We start from the raw sequence: 22,301 nt of genomic DNA on the forward strand, positions 1-22,301 counted from the left end.
ATTTGCATAACATATTAAAATAACATGAAAATTTGTGGAATTACCAAGTCAATAATTTCCTTTCAAAGATTAGGTTACTTACATTGCAGTATGTAAGGAGCATTTTCCTTCTTTGCTCACTCTAGACTTATCTGTGACAGATTGGGCATGTTAAGTGGATATATATGAAAAATTACTCCAAAATAGGATGCTAGGTAGTCCAAGGGTAAGGTATCTGACTGCCCATAGGATGATTCCATTCTCATGTTTCACTCTCTCCAAATTTGTTTTGCAATATTCACTTAAAGAAAGTGAACATTCACTGCTTACTGTGAATCACAGAACATTATCATCTCATTCATGAGTCAATCAAGGTCCCCTTTTGCTTCCTTATGTTGTAATCATTGATAAGTCAGTGGGTTAAGACATCTTGATCACTTCCAGTACTGGTACAGAAAGCATGATCAAGATAACTCTGTGGTTGTATGAATTGAATTAAATCTGAAGCCAAAATATTTAAAGAAACTAGAAGAAGATATGTATTTTTAAAATAGCTAAGTATCTGACTGGGAATAGGACAGCTGTAGTTTTGATGCCTCATCTCAGCGAAGAGTTTTTCCATAACATTTATTAATAATGCATTAGTGATTTCCATTAATTGATTTAAATTATATTAATTCCTTAAAACTTTTCTTTTGAAATTATGTGGTATTTTCCAAACCAAATTTCAAATAATTCCCTAATCAGCATGAAGGAAAATGATTGACTAGTTTTGTTGTTTTATGTCTTGGTCGGATTATCACTAGCATGAGAAATGCATGAAACAGTTGTCCAGTGTTAGTTATCGTGCACAAGTTATTTATCATCATCGTTTTGATTGCATTTAATATTATAAGAAATTTAGATTGTTCAGACATGGTTTTTATTATTCCCATTTTTCACAAGATTATTATTATAATGTTATCATAAATGAATAAAAATGAAAATCAGAATAATTTCTCATTTTATAAATGGTCATAAAAATAAAAATGACATTAAATTTTATTTGAAAGGTGCTCTTCTGGTGCCCAATTAATTTTGAAATTCCAAAATGTAATGTGCTTAATTTGCAATAGAATAATCCATAATCGATGGTTTCAGGCGTTATTTTATGGAATCGGTTCATTCTTAAGCGGATAAAATAATACTTTGTAATTCCACAGATTTATTTCACAAACACACGACCCGGGTTTCGACGTACAATGTCATCTTCAGGTGCAGACATACAGGCGACCAACATATATATACCCTTAGACCGGGGGGGGGGAAGGGGGGGAGGAAAATTGGGGGGAAGGAAAGATAAAAAGGGGGGGGGGGCTGGGGAGGAGGATGGTGGGGGAGGGGGTTGGGCAAGGCGCGCTTGTGGGTGGAGAGCCAGGCGGAATAGAATGAGTGGGTAATGGAGGGCCGTGGGAGAGGGGGGGGAAGGAGTCCCTACCGGATTATCCCTTTACTGGGAGTCCCCAGCGGGGGGGGGAGGTTGTGGAATTTTTAGGTTCACTATGGATATCTCGGAGGGAAAGGTTAACTTGACTTAAATATTTCAAAAGTTAAAAATCACTTGGAATTCTCCATTTTCCGGAAAACTTCATACACAGACCAAGTTATTCATTGTAACTCAAGGCACTGTTTTTCCCAGAAACTGTCCACCTTCCACTCTATGATCCACCGACTGATAAGCATTCCTTTGTCTCTATGCAATTTCAAGAAAGAACTGTCAACAATTAAATTAATAGCACGTAATAACGGCTACGATGATAAATTAATTGATAAACTATATTTAGAAAAAATAAAAAAACAGGCAATTGACAGAATTTATAAATCCCAGCCACTACAAGATTCCTCTGCCAAATGGCGGAGAATCCTGTATCTGGGTGAAACCTGGAAAAAAATTTACAAATTGCTACCAAAAGATAAGTTAAAAATCGCTTATTATAATAAATCAAGCCTTAAAAACCTGCTCTCACACGCAAAGGACAAAATTTTAGAAGGAGAAAAGAGCGGTGTGTATATGTTACGTTGTGAGTGTGATGCAGTGTACGTGGGTCAAACAGGAAGGAAATTCTGTACGCGAGTGAAGGAACACCAGGCCTGTGTGCGGAACCAAAAGCCATCTTCGCATTTTGCTAAACATTTGCTGGACAACCACCACCAGAGTGCCTTTCAGCTAGAAATATTACATGTTGAGAAGAAAGGGTATAGACTTGACGCTTTAGAGCAACTGGAAATTTTAAAATATGTTCGCTCCAAGGAAAAAATTATTGTTAATGACCTATTGTACACCTCCCATTCCCCTCTCCTTAACCTTTCCCTCCGAGATATCCATAGTGAACCTAAAAATTCCACAACCTCCCCCCCCCGCTGGGGACTCCCAGTAAAGGGATAATCCGGTAGGGACTCCTTCCCCCCCCCCCTCTCCCACGGCCCTCCATTACCCACTCATTCTATTCCGCCTGGCTCTCCACCCACAAGCGCGCCTTGCCCAACCCCCTCCCCCACCATCCTCCTCCCCAGCCCCCACCCTTTTTATCTTTCCTTCCCCCCAATTTTCCTCCCCCCCTTCCCCCCCCCGGTCTAAGGGTATATATATGTTGGTCGCCTGTATGTCTGCACCTGAAGATGACATTGTACGTCGAAACCCGGGTCGTGTGTTTGTGAAATAAATCTGTGGAATTACAAAGTATTATTTTATCCGCTTAAGATAGAATATTCCATAAAATAATTCTCTGAGCTTCTTTCCTCTCCATTGCTCTTTGGATTTTTATGATTAAGTAATTGAGGAAGTATTATTTGCCAATATTTATTTATTGCCTTTCAATGATAAAGAATAATACCTATATCCCCAAAGTGAAGAACTCTTCCTGGAATTTATCCATTTTGCCATTTAGGATGGATCTTCCTCAAAATATATAGGATAAATTCCTCTAACTGTTAGTGCCAAAAATATGCAGTCATATTAGTTACACAGGGTGTCTAAGTTATCAAAATCAGAACAGCCATAAGTAACAGAAGAGTTTTTCCTATAATTAGTGGCACTTAGCAATCATTTTTAGAGTACAATACAATATTGACTTAAAAACTTGAATTAATTACATAAGGTAATTAGAAATCATTAACCTTTGAGGGAAATTTGGAGAGATGCCCTGTTGTATTAACTAAATGATATGTATTTTAGGGAATATGGTGCAACCAAATGGAGTGCAGATATCATCACCAATAGTGATATTTGATTTCTGGTTGCCATCATTAGAAAGAAATGTATGATGTGGAGTTGACCTTTTATGGGGAGACCAAAATCACTGTTCATCCAAAACACCTTCTTAACTTGTGCCAAACCCTTATTCCAAGATGAGGCACAGTATTTCTCCCTGATGATAGTCACCTGGTGACCAAAATGTAATTCTGGAGGTTTTCTGCGCATCATTTGGCTTTTGGACAGATTTTTCTTCAGAAATCAAAGGGATTTGTCTCAAATTTATAACAAAATGAAAATGATTTTTACCTTCCTGAAACAAATTACATAGTAATGTGATTTTTGGAAGCATCATTCTCCAAGCATGCAGGTGGAGTGGAAGTTTGTACCCAAGGAAGGATGTAAGTGAGTATTCATCATGTGCTTTCACTTTCTCAAATCAGGGTCAAGATGAAGTTCACTTGGAGAGGATCAAGGAGCTTGAGAAGGCATTGCAGGATGAAAGGACAAGGGCTGAAGAACTGGAGCTGGAGTCAAATCGAGCATTTGAAATTGAGGAGAACCTGGCAAAAGTGAGGGAGGAAGCTGAGCAGGAACTCAGGGTAAAAGTTGAGGAGCTGGGAGCACAACTGGCTCAGAAGGTAGCTGTTCTGACTGAGAAGGAATGTGCACTCGAGTCACGGGAAAAGGAGATGTCTGCTCTTCACACGGAGGTCGAAGGTGACTGGAAGATATATGTGTACAAATCCTCCCTCATAGATTATGAAATCATAATTTATGTATATATCTTTTTATAATTAATATGTATCTATGGAATATTAACTAATTAAGTCAAAACCCAAGTCCTTTTGACTAGATAGCATTAATTTATTTTGCCAAAATGTGCGATGTTTACGTAATAAGATAACGGAGATAGAGGCAATAGTCAAACATGGTGGCTACAATGTGCTATGTTTCAATGAGCACTGGATCACGAAAAATGAATTTGATGTGTATAAAATTAGTGATTTTGGCTTAGCATCTTTCTACTGCCGATCTGTAGCAAAAAACGGTGGTACCTGTATTTATGTCTTGAAAGGTATGCCCTTCAAGGTAATTGACTTGGACAAATTCTGTCTGGAATTGCACTTTGAAATATCTGCGATCATATTGAAGGACCTGAATTTGATCATTGCTTCTGTGTATCGCTCCCCTAATGGTGTTTTTGAACACTTCTGCAATCAACTGGAACTAGTACTATCCCTATTCTTGACTCTGAAAGCCAATATCATAATTTGTGGAGATCTCAACATTGACATAACACTAAAAACTAGTGATTGTCAGGTTCTTGAAAATCTTTTGCTTTCTTATAATTTATACTGGGCAAACAAAGAGCCTACTCGACTTTCTGCCTGCCTAGATAATGTAATTACCAATTATGGTCCTGAACTGTACAGTATAAGTGTTATTGACTATCTCCTATCTGACCATCAAGGTATAAGCTTCACTTTTAATACTCAAATAACTCAAAAGATATATCCAAATAGAGGTAAAACCATAATCGTGAGGCCCATAACAATAGAAGGTTTAGAGAGTTTCCAACTGCTTCTATCTTGTATTGATTGGCATGGTTTTTGCACAGACTCTGTAGAACAAACATGTTTTTAAAGTTTTTTAGGTAATTTCCTAGGCATTTTTGAGCAATGCTTTCCTAAAAAAAATCTAAACTCTATCCCCACTAAAAATAAAAAAAATCTCTGGTATACTGGGGAGTTATTAGCTCTTAGAAATGATTTACTTAGTTACTACCACTCTTACAAAACCAGTGGAAGCCGGCATGACAAAGAGGCCTACTTGAAATACAAAAGAGATTATTATAATTTAGTTAGGTGTGCAAAAAATAATGCTTACAAGGATTTTATATTGAATGCAAAAAATAAACAAAAGGCAGCATGGAGTGTAATCAATCAAGAAGTTGGTCATGGTAATGGAAAAGAAAATCTTCCTTTCACCCCAGATGCTGTAAATAATTTTTTCTTAAAAGCTGTTGAAGACAATTTGTTCTCTCGAAAAGTTGATGCTGCCAATATTGGTAATATGCTGCAAAATCTTCCTCCGAATAATTTAAATTTTAAATGGAATTTTGTTACTCCGCTTGATATTATATCGACTGTTAAAAAATTTAAAAAATCCAACAGTAAGGATATTTATGGTCTTTCTAACTCCCTAATAAAGGACATTATTGTGCTCATTGCGGAACCATTAGCAATGTTAGTCAATTTATGTTTTGAGACAGGAGATTTTCCAACAGCTCTAAAATATTCCAAAACAGTACCTGTCTATAAGAAAGGTGATAAAGATGATTTAGTTAACTACCGCCCCATTTCCATAGTCCCCGTTTTTGGTAAAATTTTTGAAGCTATTATGAAAGATCAAATATGTAATTTTTTTGAGTTAAATAATCTCTTTTCCAAATCCCAGTACGGCTTTCGATCTGGGAAATCTACAATTTTGGCAGTAGAGTCCATAGTTAATTATGTCATTAATGCATTTGAAGAAAAGGAATCAGTCTCAGTGACACTATGTGATCTTAGTAAGGCCTTCGACTGTGTTAATCATTCAATATTACTAACAAAGCTAGAATATTATGGTATTAAGGGAGTTGCACTGAAACTAATGAAGTCATATTTGGATGATCGCCATCAATTGGTTGAACTTGATGGCTGTCGGTCTGCAGCTCTTAAAGTAAAATGTGGTGTACCACAGGGCTCTGTGCTTGGCCCAGTACTTTTCATTATCATGATTAATGATTTGCCCTGTAATATGAAACCTAGATCTGTTTTATATGCTGATGACACTACTTTTGTGCAAAAGTGTCAACATCCAGAAGATGCAAAGTTACGATCTAGCGCTACCCAAAAACAGGCTAAGGAATGGTTTGATGTTAATCATTTACAATTAAATACTAACAAAACTCAGCATATTGTGTGCAGTCTTAAATCAAAAACAACTGATATTGAAACTGCTAAAATACTAGGAATTTATATTGATACAAAACTTAATTTGGAGACTCACATCAGTCAGACCTGTAATAAACTTAGTAAAGCTGTTTATATGTTAAGAAAGCTCAACTTTATCATTTCAAATGAGTATCGTTTAACACTTTACCATGCCTTCTTTCAATGTCATTTGAATTATGGTGTTGAGTTTTGGGGTCATTCCCCTCATGTTAAACAAATTTTGCTACTGCAAAAGAGAGCTATTCGCTCTCTTGCTAATATACCACCACGTGATTCCTGCAAACCTTTTTTTATTAGGTATAGAATCATGACTGTATTTTGTTTGTATATCTTTAAGGCTCTGATTCATGTGAAAGTTAATCTAGAAACTTACCAATTAAGATCCAACCTCCATAACTATTCCACAAGAGGTAAATCGAATCTAAATACTACTTATTGTAGATTGTCATCAACTTACAACACATTTCACAATATGAACATACGACTGTATAACTATCTGCCTACTCAGTTGAAATCAGATGGTATCCAGAGTTTCAAGAATAGGGTATATACCTGGTTACTTGCTCACCCACTTTACTCATTGGATGAATTCTTTTGTGACAATCTTCATCACATTTAAGAACTTATGTTTATATATTAAGTAATATTATGATTGACGACATTTAATATGGTTGTACCATTTTTAAAATGAATAAAGTATTATTATTATTATTATTAATCAATGTTATATTAATATCCAATATCCGTCTCGAGAAAATGAAACCTTAACATGGTGGAAGGGCTTGCATGACCACTAGAGCTGTGCTAGTGGAGCCAATAATAAATCCTCCAGTTGGAGGCACCTATGCCAGATAGGTCAAAGGGTTGGAGCCAGACAAAAGGCAGTCCATTCAGCATTTGCTTCTCAGTGAGGCAGCTACCAAGGCACTTGACCCCAAGGGAATGCAAGCAGAAGGCAAAAGTAAAAAGCTAGAAAGGAAATTTTGATTAAAAAATAAATATATTTTATAATGACTAGTATGGTTTAGCAAAGTGAAAACTCATTCCTTATTCTGCATTCAATTCCTTAAATAACATTTGCTAACCATTCCCATTGGTCTTTTCATCCCCTATCATACAGTAACAGTGAGCTCATTAACCTTGATGGCTGATAGTCGTGACATTGCTTTGGGCACTCTCCCTATTGCTGACGCACCCATTAGAACTTTCCAAATGCTATTTGTGGGAAGAGTTTATAAAAAGTTGACAATTCACGTACCTTACCAGGTATGTGAATTGTCAACTTTTCTCACTTTTATTCTTGAATTTTGATGCTACATTATTCTTCAATATTATTTTGATACATGACAAGCTTACCTATCTGATGGAGTTCAACAGATTTTTGTGTTTTGCCCACTTAACAGTCAACAAGATGCTCAGAAACCTGGAAACCTTGTCATTTGTGGATATTTTAGACCTGTCCTGTAAATTTAAAACCTAGAAGCCAAAATAATTAATTTTACAAGAATGAAGTGAAATAGTAATGAAATGCATGGTGTATGATTACACTAATATGCTATAGAATTGATAAACTCCTATTTTTTGAGGCAATATTATTAAATAGCATATTGAAATCATAAATTAGGATAATATAACAATAGAAGATTCTCCGCCAGGTTACTTTTTCATCGGCTCCTGTTGATGATAAGCCATGTATAAGTAAAAACTAGCACTTTCCAAGATTTTTTGGCCAGGCATTCCATTGATACATGCCAATTCTGCATGTCTGATGCAATTGTGGATCAAAAAAGTTGGATTGGTTTGCAGAAAATGTTTGTTTAGTTAATCTTCAATTAATAAATAAAAAATGTCAATATTTGTGCCCTAAGTAAAAATATGAGAGCCAATTAAAAAATGGTGGTGGATACATCTATATCTTTCTTTGAATAGTAATTAATGAGACTAAGTTCATCACTGTATTTCAGGTATATATTGAGTCATTTCTCTCAATTTGGTAAAAACTTTTTTCAAATCTGAAGTTGATTTGCTGCAGGAATTTAATGAATTGGTCATCTGCGTTTATTCTCTGGTGAAGGTTCAGAATTTTCTTTTTCTCTTTTAAATATTGTTATTTTGAGTTGCACAAAAGTCTTTTCATTCACTAATGCCTTTAATACAATATAAATTAATAAAAATAGAAAAAAATGCGAGGATCAAGCTTTTTGGTGAATTTTGAACACTTTTTTCTCTCATTTTGTAGAACTGAAAAAGAAACTAATTGCTCAAGAAGGAGGAGAGAAGACACTGACTGACGATTTTCAGAAATTGAAACAAGATAATTCTCAGCTATTGGAGAGGATCCATGCAGCTGAGGAAAGAGTCGATCAAGTCCTGAAAGAAAAGCAGAAACTGGTAAATGCCACACATTCACAAGTGTTTTTTGCTGTAAAATTTGAATTCCTTTTTGTTATTTGCTTTTCTTCCACAGTTTATCATCTTTTTGATAGATGCAACATAATGAAAATATTTGGTTTCAAGTGTTATCAATAATTTCCCTTGCAGTACGTATAATCCAAAATGCTAATGGATTATATTGCTATTGCAATGCTAATGTTGGAGAGAAAAATTTAAACCAAATCAGACTTCTGTGTGAATTTATAATTAACAAATGTGTTAATACATAAGTATATAATTTTATGGACATAACTATTAATTTGATGTCACATATTTGAAAAATTACTTAGGAATGGTTTAAAAGCTTTTATCGTAATTTATTGACCTGAAGTCACATTCATGTTAATTTTTAATCTGTTCTTCTGATTTTGGGAAAAGAATTCAGCAAATTGTTACTGTGTAAAAACCTTTTATTCAGCCCTAACTAGGCTTGCTGAATTATTTTTCCACCAGTTGTGCTCTTTTCAAATTTAGGATGACTCATATTTGTTTCCACTCTGCTGCATTTGGTCTGGGTAACTCAGTAAGCAGTTGTGTAAACACAAAATTACCTTATTGAATTGAAAGTGCACTCGATTTTTACTGAAAAGTGATTTTTGGAACTTACTGTAATCTATATTTACTCTGCCTATCACTAACCTATGAATAGAAATCATATGAAGTAAAGGACACTGTATAGTAGTCATGTCTAATCATTTGGTTTCCATTCATGGATGTGAGCAATGCCTTTGAGAATTTTTATATCTAAATGGTGGTCTTATTAATTGTTTTGAGTGAAATTTAAATTTAATACACTCCGTGCAGTTTTCGTTACCGACGTTGGTTGATACATAGAAATTCCAGAGAGAAAACATGAACGAGACAAAATATCAAAATTATGTTTTTCATCCACATATTTATATATGAAAACTTGATATGAGGTCATGGCCATGTAGCATTATTGAATATGTATTTAGATTATCAGTGAATCATTTATATACCTTATGCCTAATGGTTGTAGTGAAATAAATTTATAATTTCATTTATTTCAAGTAACTTCACTTTTTCAGTTTAAATGGAGTAGTGCATGGATATTCTTTTGTAATTGGATATAAATGAATAGGATGCTAAAATACGTATATGGAACTTGAATAATTAAATGCATCTATATTTCAGTTTAGCAGTTTACATATTTATGTTCAAATCCCTATTCAAAACCAAGATAGCTCTAACTGCCTTTAAAAAAATTTGCTGATTGTGGATAGCTCTTCAAATTTTAAACAATAGTTGTAAAAATAACTGTAATTGTAAATGTAACAAACAACATTTTTTATTCCGACCAATAATTAACTCAAAAATATCATTGGTGGAATAAGTTAAGTTTTAGTAAGTTCAGGTATCTCATCACCTTATCATCAATTTACATTGCTAAGGATACTCAAACATAGAAAATCGACATTATGTGCTTCTTCTTAGAATGTTTACTGGGTCATTGGGTCATTAACTCTGACATGAAATCTCAATTAATAAATAAATATGGTTGATGAGGGTAAACAAATATTTTTTGGCTGAAAAAATTATTATGAAATTAACCATTTGTTCCCATTTCAAAAAGAAGAATATTGTACATAAATCACATTTGTACATGAGAAAAGCTATTTTCATCATCGAAGATGTAGAAAGAGAGACTAGAGAAAAGCAACTGGTCTTTTGTGCTGGACACTGTGTGGAAAGATGTGCCTAGCACTATGGTGACATTCATAATTTAATAAGCAAAAGCCTGATGCTTCCTGTGAAAAATGATTTCCTATGGTTCACTGTGTTTCAATGGTTCTAGGGTTCACTATTACTTGGATACTAGGGGATATGGAAGATTAGAAAAGTAAAAACCTTTCATTTTTTTATAACTGTAAGTGGCTTCAATGAAAGAAGCAGCAAATAAGCAACCACTGAGGTGGTTGGGGTAGGCAATCCATAGAAATTGGTAGGACTGGATTTACAATAAGAACTGATGTTTATTAGTTCATAAAAACTAGATGATTTATTTTGTTTTTCTGAACTAGTTAACAGCTGATGCCACATTGCATCAGCTATGAATGTTTCTACTATGCAATTGAGTTTCTTTCAAAGTAAAAAAAAACTTCAATCCCATATTGAATAGACCAGTATTATGATAGAAATATATATAATTTTCATTATGTGGTAAAAAAATAACTTATACAGTTATTGTTCTGGTGTTTGTCTGTATATGAATGATTTTTGTGTAATATTTTCATAAATCTTAAATTTTCTCATTTTGTGAAATATTATCTCATTAGGAGGAAAAGGTGAATGAACTTCAGGTGTTTAATACTGACAAGCTCAAGAGTGAATCTGAGATTGCTGAAAGGCTTGCAAAGGAGACAAAACGTGTGATTGAATTGGAATCTCAGGTTCACATACTGGTTGGTATCTTTATTCATTTGCAATTAAAATACCATATATGATGTTTTAGACTCCGGAAAACTTTTTTATTTGAATATTGTAAGTTGTTAACCATTATTATTTGCAGAAATAATTACTTTAACTCTTTGGTGTATTATTTTACAGAGTGAAGAACAAAAGAGTGCAACAGAAAAATATTCCTCATATTTGTCTGAAAGTAAGAAGGATATTGAGGAATTAAAAAAGGCAAAGGATGAAGAAATAAGTCACATGAAACAGTTGTTGCAAAAGGAAGCAGAAGAAGCATTGAAGCTGAAAGTAATTGCATATTATTTTTTTTGGATTTTATTTGATTAATGCATGGCTCTTACATTTTTTACACCATTCCTTTTCTTTTTATATACAATTAAAGTCAATAATGCTGCATCATGATTTCTAGCTGTTGGTTTTATTAAAATGCTCATTACTTGTGATGATATCAGGCTCACCTTGATAAAATTACATGTTGAATAATTTGAAACAAATTTGCCAATTTAAAAAAAAAATTAATTTTGAAACAATCAATTTCATTGACTGATGGTATGCCTTGGTCCAAAATTGGTATTGCTATAAAGAAATTAAATGTGTCAAATCAAGTTTTGACTCTTCATTAGTGTCTCTATTCAAAAGTTTAATTTTTGTTAAGAATATTCCATGAATTCATCAATTAGACTCAAAATGAGTTTTCAGATTCCGTCGACATTTTTTTCATCTCCTTGTAAAAAGGGTTTTAACTACCATATTCATTTTGAAAGTAATGTCATCATTATTTCAAACGATAGGGCTATTCTTATGTTTTTCTGCAAATATTTCCTTCTGTTTAAAGGAATCAGAATTGGAGAGAATGGTCCAAGAATTAACTAGATTGAAGCAAGAAAACATCAAGGAAGTAGATGAACTGAAAAATCAAAAGAATGCAGAGATAGAGGGCTTAAAGCAATCCCTAATGAAACATGGTGATGAAGCTCTCAAGGCAAAGGTTAGTGCTTCCGAGGATTTTTAATTTTGATGGAAATAGTTGTAGGTTGGTTAAATATAATAAGGTAAATTGACAAGTGATTGATGTTTCTCTGTCCTATTATCAGTTAAATGCACTAATCTCCAAATTTTCTGTCACGTTCTTTTAGTCATATTTGGTTCTTCATTTTTATGTAAATCATTATTTATTTTATGAATTTTATTCATGGTCTTCTTCTGTAAGTTTTCCTGATTTAATTTCTCCTCCCACTGCAGAAAACCATATTATTTCAAAATGAGTCAAATAAGTTTGCCCCTTTTTCTTTTCAGTAATTACATATCAATCTTTAGTAATTACATATCAAACTACATTTCTATGAATTTTATTTTTGTTTCTCCACTACTGCTGCATCTCATGTCTCATAGGTGTAGGGGAATAAGTTTGTTTTCATGTTTGATGGCTATCTAAATGTTAGAATATATTTTGCTTTGAGTTAGTTAATTTTTTTGGGAGAAATAATGATAACCAGCTCTATATTTCCTTGGATTTTCAAACACTATTAATCCTTTTTCCAAAATTGCAAAACTGTACCACTTCTAATGTCTTGTGATACATGATTTTTATATTTGGATCCATTGCCATCTGCTCCGTTGAATAGGCCAACATTATTTTTTTTTTGATAATTTTCAGATCATGCTGTTACAGTATTTCCCCGATTTAATGGTACCTCCTTCAAATCCCATTCTTTTTCTGTCATTTAATAAATATTGTGAATACTATTCCAGTATTTCCAATGGTTTCATTTCTTCCTTTCTTGGTGTGGATTTTGAGGATAATGCATTGAACATTTTCTGAGTAATATCCAATAATGTTCAATATAAAAAATTGCAAGTTAAGCATGTACCTAAAATTAGGTAAAATTAATTGAATTCATATTTTTCATTGTAACAGCAAGAGGAACTTGATAAGATGACCCAAATGTACACGGATGCCAAAGCTGAGACCAAGAAAGAACTGGAGGAGTTGAAAAATCGCAAGGATGCAGAAATTGAAGGCTTAAAACAGTCACTCATCAAGCATGGAGATGAAGCATTGAAAGCTAAGGTTTGTCAAATTTTTGTGTGTATACATTTTTACTTTTAACTAAATTAGTTTATGTAATTATGTCAACTTATTTAAATTAATATTCAGATAAACTCCTTGATAAGGACTTTGTTATGTATAAAATGAACTTCCTGTCCCTTACTTAACCAGTAAAATTTGTATTTTTTCCAAATAAATTTTATTACCCTACTGGTGGTTTCAACGACGAGATGACATCATCAGGTATGATCATACCTGATGATGTTGCCTGAATGTGGAAACTGGCAGCAGTGTAATAAAGTGTAGAGTGAAAAAATGCAAAGTTAACTTAATGATATAAATTATAGATTCAGGTGTCATGTGGTGGAACTGTTCCATAATAAAAGAGACAAAAACTCTTGCAATATTTCCCAAAATAAATCCTTACTAAGTGGACAATTGCAATAGTTTTCGTCTCTGTTACTTTTCAGTGATAATGAATTTTTACGAAGTAAAGCCTGAAGCTGTTGAATTCCTATCCCTTTCCCACTTCAACAACTTTTCCAAAACCTTTATTCCACCTGCCTTTAGCTCTATCTTTAATGTAATTGTGCCCTCTCCTACCTCCCACCACACCACCTCCTGGCTTTCTTAAAAATCCCTTTTTGTAGCTTTCATGTTAATATGATGTTAGCATTTGAACCTATTGAGATGTATCATTTGAATATGTGAGGAACATTACTAATTTATTTTAACAGTAAATTATCTAAACCTTTCATCACAGTAGGACATACTACTTAGCTTTTTCATTTTAAAATCAAATTTATTTTCAGTTACAGAAATATCACTAGAATCTAATGTTTTATATTTTCTGTTGCCAGATGAACCATAGAGTCAATGGACATGTAAATTATGGAACATATTTGTATGTACTTTGAAAATAATATGTCTTCATCAACATTATGAGGTGAAAAACCATTGCAGAACTAAAGGACATATGGCTTTCTAATCTATGATATATGTAGCAAAATAATTAAAATGAAAATTTTTAATTTTTTTTAGAGTACCCTACGTATTTATTTTTTTAATTGATAGGTACTTCTAAAAGTCAGAAACCTGATTCCTAAAGCTATACAATCCTTGTTTTTGTCCCCAGCCTTTCAGACTCCAATTTGGAGCCCTGACATATTTTCAATGACTTACAGCATGATAAAGCCATCTTATTCTAAAACTATTGTTATTTTATTAGAATACACATCAAAGCCTTCAACCGATAAGGCCCAAAATCCAGAAAATCATTTATCTGAAATGAGCCAGGTGCAAAGATTACAGATGTAAGAATTTTTAATATTAGATCGTACACCAATCCTTACTACTATATGGACTTTTCTAATGGGCATGAAGCACTAAGATGGGAAGGCACTCATTCATAAAAATTAAATGGCTTCTGGCGCAACTTTGTGGAAATTTTTCGTTATGAAATGATACAGCAACTTACTGTCTCCTCATATTTGAAAGAACTTATTTTTTTTACTTTGACTTGTTGATGATGCATGGAAATGAAACTTAGGTCATGTATTATAAATAGATGTAGACACTAAGGTATTGTAGTTATTCATAAATATAGTAATTTAAGTTTTAGTCTGTATGACTTTTCATTTATTTCTGTATGGTTCATACAAGTTTATTCCTAAATAAGTATCAGCAATTTTTTTGTGTTCTAATATTGGTCCCTACATAAATAATGATCTTGGCCATAACATGTATAAAATTTGGTTATTAGACTGATGATCTACGTATGTTATAATTAATAATAATAATAATACTTTATTCATTTTAAAAATGGTACAACCATATTAAATGTCGTCAATCATAATATTACTTAATATATAAACATAAGTTCTTAAATGTGATGAAGATTGTCACAATTTGATTGATGGGGGAAAAACAATTTTACATTATGTAGCAAGAAGAATTGGATAAAATTACTCAGATGTATTCAACCCTGAAAGACACAAGCAAGAAAGAAATGGAGGATCTAAGAACTCAGAAGGATACAGAGTTGGAGGAGTTGAAAAAATCTCTTTTAAAGCAAAAGGAAGAGGCTTTAATATCAAAGGTTTGTTATTTAAAATTCATGTATTTTTAATTCATACTGTAGTGAGTAGTGGGAATCATCGTTCAGGGCATTGGACTACTGATAGGAGGGCATGGGTTTGATTTCTGTAGGTGTCTCTGGGCACCCTCAGTAGCTTTGTCAGTTTTCAGGTACCACAAACAGAACAAAACATAAGAGAACAAAAATATCCATAGAAATGAAAAGTAAAATCATTGACAAGTGAGAATAATGTGTGAGCATGGCTGATCTAGCATGTACATACAATCGGTCTAGATTAATTATTTGCCATATCCTCAAGAATGAGGGCAAAATTAAGGAGAGAGATACTCAAAAGAGTGAATATTTCTCCAAAGAGAAATTATAAATATTAACCTTGTCAATGAGGTTAGTTTAACTACAGAGAGACATATAATATCCATTTCCCTAATGGCCTGTGTGAATTTACATTGATTGAATTTAAAATTGCAATTTCAATATGAAAACATTCTCTGGTGTTTGTTACTGCTATGAATTAATTAATGAGTATGCAAGAAGGAATTATGCTACAGGACAAATGCTAATGAAACTGGTTAACTGTGAACTTTATTTTTATGAAGTAATTTATAGGGAAAGAAAGCATGGCCTTTATGCATAATTGCATCCCATTTTTTTGCTCCAAAAATGTTAGTTGTCTTTAATAATAATTTTTATTTTTTCTATTGCAGCAGGAAGAGTTAGATAAGATTTCACAGATGTCTTCAGCTTTTACTGAGGAGACTAAGAGAGAAATTGAGAATTTGAAGAAACAGAGGGATACTGATTTGGAATCATTGAAACAATCAATAATGAAGCAAAGTGAGGAAGGCTTAAAATCAAAGGTTTGTGGTTCCTTTTGTTCATTTTATGCTCTTATCTCTCTAATTTTTAAGGGGAGTAGGTACGTAACAGGATGAAATAGGTGGCTGTGCATTGATTTTACGAGAAGGAATTGCCATGGAAAACTAAAAAAATTGTTATAAATCCATAGTTAGGGGTGTGCTGAGTATCATTGTTATTAAAGTTAAAGTGAATTGAATCAAACTATGTAAATGGAAAAGATTCATTGATTGGAATTGTAAAAGTGATTGCATTGATTACATAGTTAACAGTATGCTTTGAAAAATTGGTTTATTTGATCAATCAATTCTTCATTATTCAAGAATTTAAATATTCAATTGTTTCCTGGCTCAACTTTGTGGAAGTTCATGTTTATTAAATGAAGAACACTATGTATCTTTCCACTGTTCTTTATTTACTTACGCGTAAGCGTTGAAACTAGTTGTACATAAATGAAGAATATTGGAAAGATACATTGTGTTCTTCATTTAATATTTCAAGAATTTAATTCGTGATTGGATATGATGAAGAAATTCTGCTTCCTTCTCTTGTATTAGTATGCATTTTTGACATTCTTATAATCTTATATGCTGCTGACCATAAACAGAAGCAGCAACTCAACCTAGAAATATACTTTGATATTCTCTCAGAACTATAGAGCATAAATCCTCAAACTTGGAAGTTGATAACTGCTCTTGATGCTTTGAATATGTCAAAACTGAAGCCTATATTTAGTGACCATCATCAATTCCATATGAAAATTGTTATTAAAAGGAGTAATCATTTAATAGAGTACACATGCTTTAAAAGTTGGTTTCATGAATTATAATTACGATTGAGCAAACATATATATTGAAAATATATTCTATTGTTTCAGACTTCACTTGGTGGAAGTATTTAATATCCATACTAAAAAGAAAGACTTGTACCTTACCGTACGTACGGTATCGTATAATAAAATCTGTGGAAAAGTAAGAGTCTTTCTTTTTAGTATGGATATATATTGAAAAATGAAAAATATTACAAAACTCATAACTTAAATCGAGCTGCATAAATTTTGATTGTTTCATTATTATTTGTTAATTATATAGAACTATGTATGAGGATAAATTTACTTGATATATATTTCTATTGTAAGTTTATGTATATAAAGACAGTCACATACTATATGGTTACTTTGCTCTCTGTTGATTTCATATAAGAAACGAGTCATGTCTACTGAATCAAAGAAGTGGTTGTAAATATTTACTTACAACCGCAGTAATTGAACATGCTCAATTTTTTTTGCTAGGAGTGCTCACTTGTGTGGTGGTTACATAATCTATTAACCACTACAAAGTACTAACATTTTCTTGCATGGCTATGCTGCTCCCATGTGTCAGAGGTAAAGATATTAGAGCAAGTTGTTATTAGGCTTCTTTTGAGGTATTTTTTTACTGTGATTACTTTTGATATTGCATTTATGTTATGTAGTCATTTCATCTAATTCCTTTAAAACAACTCTAGAAATTCACTGAGTAAGAGGTCGCCTTGATAGCTTAATTGGCTATAAATTGGCTTAATTAATTTAAACTCACTCACTCATCTTGTACAAATGCTTTAGTTTTTATACCAAAAGACATGAAACAGAGCTACCACCATGATAATTAAGCTATTAACCTGTTTGAAGAGTTGTCACCTAATGTGTAGATAGGGCCATTATCCTCAGCAATTTTGATATTTTTATATATGGGCAAGTGGGACCAGTTCCTAGTGAATACAGGCATTTATATGAGACTAAAGTCATGAATATTCAATATTAATTGAGTATATTTCCGTTGCAGGACCTAATAATTACCAGGATCCTGGGAAAAAATTTATGAACTAGTTATTATCACTTTATAGATGGCAATTCACTCTCTTCATTTTCATTTACTCTATTTCAGCAAAAAAATGTTAGTGAAAGGGATGTTCACGTAATAGGAGTGATGGTTAACAGATGTTTATGCTCCTGCTGCCATAATGCAGTACTTTTGAAGTTATTCCATATCATTTCTGCTAGATGAAAGACATAATAAAAAAGTTTTTCTTTTCCTGATTCATGTCATAATATTGTCCCAAAACATTTGACCTGTACACCCAAAATCTTTAATTATTTTTTTTGCATTCTTTGCTAATTTTATTATAATTAAAATGCTTAATTTGGATTATCTGGATTGGATTTTTTGGATTTGGTTATTCTGTTTCTTGTAAGACCTTAGTTGTAAAATTTGTAACTAATTTAAAATTTTTTTTTAATAGCAAGAGGAACTGGATAGGATAAGCGAGGAATTTTCTAATTATAAAATACAAAGATCCAAAGAAGTTGAGGCAATAATGTCACAGAAAAATATGGAAATAGAAGGCCTGAAGCAGTCATTAATGACGCAAGGAGATGAAGCTTTGAAATCAAAGGTATGCTTGGTGATTGTGCTCTTTATTTATTTCTGGTAATTTTTTACAATTATAAAATTGCTTGTTTTGGTACCCACAAAAGAGTTTTTTATTTTACAAAAGTTTTTGTGGTCATTACATCGTTAATGGTTGGCTCATGGCCTTCCCATTTTACGGAAAATGAACATTCATTACTTTTTTGATGAGTTGTGAAGAATTATCATTCTCATTAAACTAGGAGTTAACATTAGTTGAAAGTATGAAATTGGATTATTCATATAGATTTGTTTTTTTTATTCAGCAACAAGAGCTTGATAAAGTAAGTCAAATGCTTGCATCACTGCAAGTTGAGAAGACATCTGAAATAGAAGAATTAAAGAAGAATCACGAGAATGAAATGGATACTTTAAGGAAAGTCAGTCAGAGCAAAGAAGACGAGATTTCTGTGTTGAAGGTAAAGTATCTTATAGTTTGTCATCCATTTTATTCCAGAATAACATTATAGAAGGTTTTTTCAACTTATCCAATGTTACTATTATTAAAATAATAAGCATATAGGGGAAACAAGATAATATTTTCAAAAATCTCTCACATTGACTGGTATACTCTATTAAAAGTTTGACAGCACCTGAGAGAAATGATTTTTATTATAATTAATGTATCAAGTTAATAGATCTTAACTTGCTGGCTTTCATAATAATAAGTGAACGGAGTGGAGATTTGTGGTACATTTGTAGTAAAGGGGTTCTGAAACCTATTTAACTTCCTGTTAGTCAAAATTTATGTTTAGCTATCTTATAAATAATCTCTTGCCATTCTATTTTATGATGATACTAGTTTATCGAAATTCTTATCATGTATCCATTTAGAATTTTGCAGTTAATCAGATTTTAAGAATGTATATTTAGTCCAAGACTTTAATACAGGCTGTCCTCATGTCTCAGGGACTGCCTATATTTGGAATATTAATTTATCTACTCATATCCATTCCATGTACATGCTTTACTTTATGAGTTTGGAAAAGGTTATTTATGATGTTTATTCTTGTTTACATTACTTTCAGCAAAATCCAGAAACAAAATTTTATTCTAACTCAACTTCTTCGACTTGTTCTCAAAAAATGGCAATAGGCAGTGTACTATTTGACCTGATTTGATCAAATTTTTGTATGATTTTATCGCCCCTCTATTCATGCACTTTTCTGTGGATGCGGTTGCATTAAATGAGAGAAAATGTATCAATGCTTCTAGCATGTACCTGTTTTAATTCTGCCTTTGAAAGTATTGGCGGGTTCCCTTTCAAATCAAATTTCAGAATTTATTCCATCTTCACATGTCATTGCATGTTATATATACTAACAATTCATTTTTTCATTCCCTTCCATATCTTCTTATCCTCTTGAATGATGTCAGTAAAAAGTGGTGTGTGTATTTCCTTTCATGGCAAAAATTTCTAATGAGTTCATATCATCCTCAGTCTCAGATAGAGTCTTTGAAGTCTAGTGCTGAAGGTCAAAAAACAGTGAATGAGGAAGCTGTTTCAGTTATCAAGAATAAGATGGAGGAGGTTTGCCTACAGAAAGAGAATCTTTTGAAAGAGAGAGAAGAGGTAAATTTGTCAATTCCAAAGCTAACTCATAGCTAATGAAATGGATGCCTTGGTAACAGATGCCACCTCAATTAAACCTGAATGTACTTGAACCCAAAGAAGAAGCTACCCTTTAACATAATCGTTAATAAATAATAATTCAATCACTAGAAAGCAGAAACCTGTGATAAAATCATGTATTGAAAATACTTTAACCAATTACTCAATTATCATGGATTATCATAGCACTTAATCTCATAAACTAATTCCTAACCTTATTGAGTTAGGTAATATATTGATATCAAATTTTACATTGCTCAGGGGCTCCTTCTCATTGAACTGAAACTGAATATGTGCAGGTAATGTAGTCATAATTGGAGTTTTAAGGAATATTTGTAAATAATAAATTTCTACCAAGAACTAACAAGTTAAGTTGATGGACATTTTTTACAATTGTGGGTGTATAACTCTGGCTTCTAAAATTTCTTACATGTAACACATCTTGCTAATGAGGTGTCTTCTCTATCATTTGGCAGATTTGGAATTTAAAGATAATCTACAGTGTAGTTTATCTTTTGCATGCCAATATTTTTCTGACCTGATTTAAATTCTCTTTCCTCACTTTATCATGTAGATGGTGCCCCGCCTTTCTCAGTTACAAGGTGAGGTTGTAACACTGAAAGAGGAAAAAATAAAGATGGATGAAACTCTGGTTGAGACTCAGTCTTGGCTAGAAACAATGACCTCTCAGATGTCTCAGTTGTTGTCTGTCATGGGAGGTAATCTGCACAATGAATTGCCAGTGCCTTCTCCCAATGAGTGAGTATAAATATCAGACCATTTATTTTTTATTCTATGTATATCTTTAATAGATGTTCATGGCTATGTTATGGACTTCCTGGAGACAAAATCCTAGCTTCTTAGAGTTTTCAATGTTATGCCTTTGGTTCCGCTTTGGTGAAGTCCAAAATCCATACCTTCTTGGCAGAATTCCAAATGTATGATCATGTAATCTGAAATTGTATTTTAACAAAGAGTGATAATTACATTTTTATTCACATAACTTTTGTGCGTAAATCAATTTTTAGTCATATTTCTAGCTTGATGATTAATTTGTACATGGTATAAGTGTCAATAATTTGATTCCTGTATTGCATCAGCGGCCACCGTTGTGAGTTGAAAGTGATTCATTTCAACTCCATCTACTTCTGTTGATGAAAAATACTTTCCACAAAATTTTTCTTCGCTTTAGGGAACTGGAAAAAGGCACATGGGATTAGGTTTGGGCTATAAGAAGAATGAGGAACACATTTCACTCTGTTTTTTTAGAGATGATTAAGATTGTGCAGTGGTTTTGTGAAGTGTGTTCCCAAGATTAAGAGGATTAAGCCAAGTTTCATAGGCATTGATGACCTTCAGAAGTAACTCTTCATCTTCCTGTAACAGCAACTTCCATTGCAAACAAACTGCAAGCAAATGTGCTATAATTCAGATACTAGCTGTCTCGGAACCAAGTGTTCATGAACATGCCTCATATGGAATTTTTCTTTATCAATGTGTGGTTGGCTCTCATTAAAATGTCAGTATTTCTGATAGTGCTCTTAAAATTATTCAATGATCTTATTTCAAAATGGCAGTAGCAGTGTTAATGTTTACTTCTGCCAGAGCAGCGACTGAAGCTCCAGGTCCACATTCTTTAAAATTGATTGTACCCTCTTTTAACATTTAAAACCATATTCTAGTTGTGCTATAGGGAATAACAGTCTCTCCATGAGCTTTATGTAGCATGATATAGGTTTTGGCTGAACATTTGTTCAGGCATAGGCAAAATTTCAGTGCAACTTATTGCTCATCACATTTTACCATCAGACAGTAAAAAAGTTAGTAATGACTGAGTATGTTTGAACTTACAATGGCTGCTAATTATGCAATACTGGTGTTAAATCAATGAAACTAGTACCACATTAGTCATTAAGCTAACAATTTAATATTAATTTAAATGTTTGCTCTAAAAAATATGCAAATAAATTTTTTTATCACTCTTTATTGAATAATCTCATAATATAGGCAAATGTGACATGATGCTCATCAGTTCGTAACTTTTGTTTTTAAAATATCTGGATATATTGATTGCTGGTTGAATTCCATGAATAAATAACATTTATTGAACATATTCAAACTTTTATTCCAATTTAGACATACTTTCATTGGGATCTTATTTTC

At 32.7% G+C, this 22,301-nt stretch overlaps 1 protein-coding gene across 8 annotated transcripts in view; it reads left to right on the forward strand.

Annotated features, from left to right (window-relative positions):
• Nucleotides 1–22,301, forward strand: part of CLIP-190 (Cytoplasmic linker protein 190) — a 242,731-nt gene that overhangs the window by 210,429 nt on the left and 10,001 nt on the right. For all 8 annotated transcript variants that reach the window (XM_071590881.1, XM_071590879.1, XM_071590880.1 and 5 more), the window contains 12 exons: nucleotides 3,655–3,931; nucleotides 8,450–8,601; nucleotides 10,941–11,066; nucleotides 11,212–11,364; nucleotides 11,912–12,064; nucleotides 12,995–13,147; nucleotides 15,072–15,224; nucleotides 15,929–16,081; nucleotides 18,360–18,512; nucleotides 18,793–18,945; nucleotides 19,968–20,099; nucleotides 20,713–20,897. In XM_071590881.1, coding sequence (XP_071446982.1) covers nucleotides 3,655–3,931; nucleotides 8,450–8,601; nucleotides 10,941–11,066; nucleotides 11,212–11,364; nucleotides 11,912–12,064; nucleotides 12,995–13,147; nucleotides 15,072–15,224; nucleotides 15,929–16,081; nucleotides 18,360–18,512; nucleotides 18,793–18,945; nucleotides 19,968–20,099; nucleotides 20,713–20,897 — 1,943 coding nt within the window. The remainder of the gene's footprint in view (nucleotides 1–3,654; nucleotides 3,932–8,449; nucleotides 8,602–10,940; nucleotides 11,067–11,211; nucleotides 11,365–11,911; nucleotides 12,065–12,994; nucleotides 13,148–15,071; nucleotides 15,225–15,928; nucleotides 16,082–18,359; nucleotides 18,513–18,792; nucleotides 18,946–19,967; nucleotides 20,100–20,712; nucleotides 20,898–22,301) is intronic.

This window comes from Hetaerina americana, unplaced genomic scaffold, assembly GCF_022747635.1.
Source record: "Hetaerina americana unplaced genomic scaffold, ioHetAmer1.1.p SCAF_4, whole genome shotgun sequence".
NCBI classification, from domain to species: domain Eukaryota; kingdom Metazoa; phylum Arthropoda; class Insecta; order Odonata; family Calopterygidae; genus Hetaerina; species Hetaerina americana.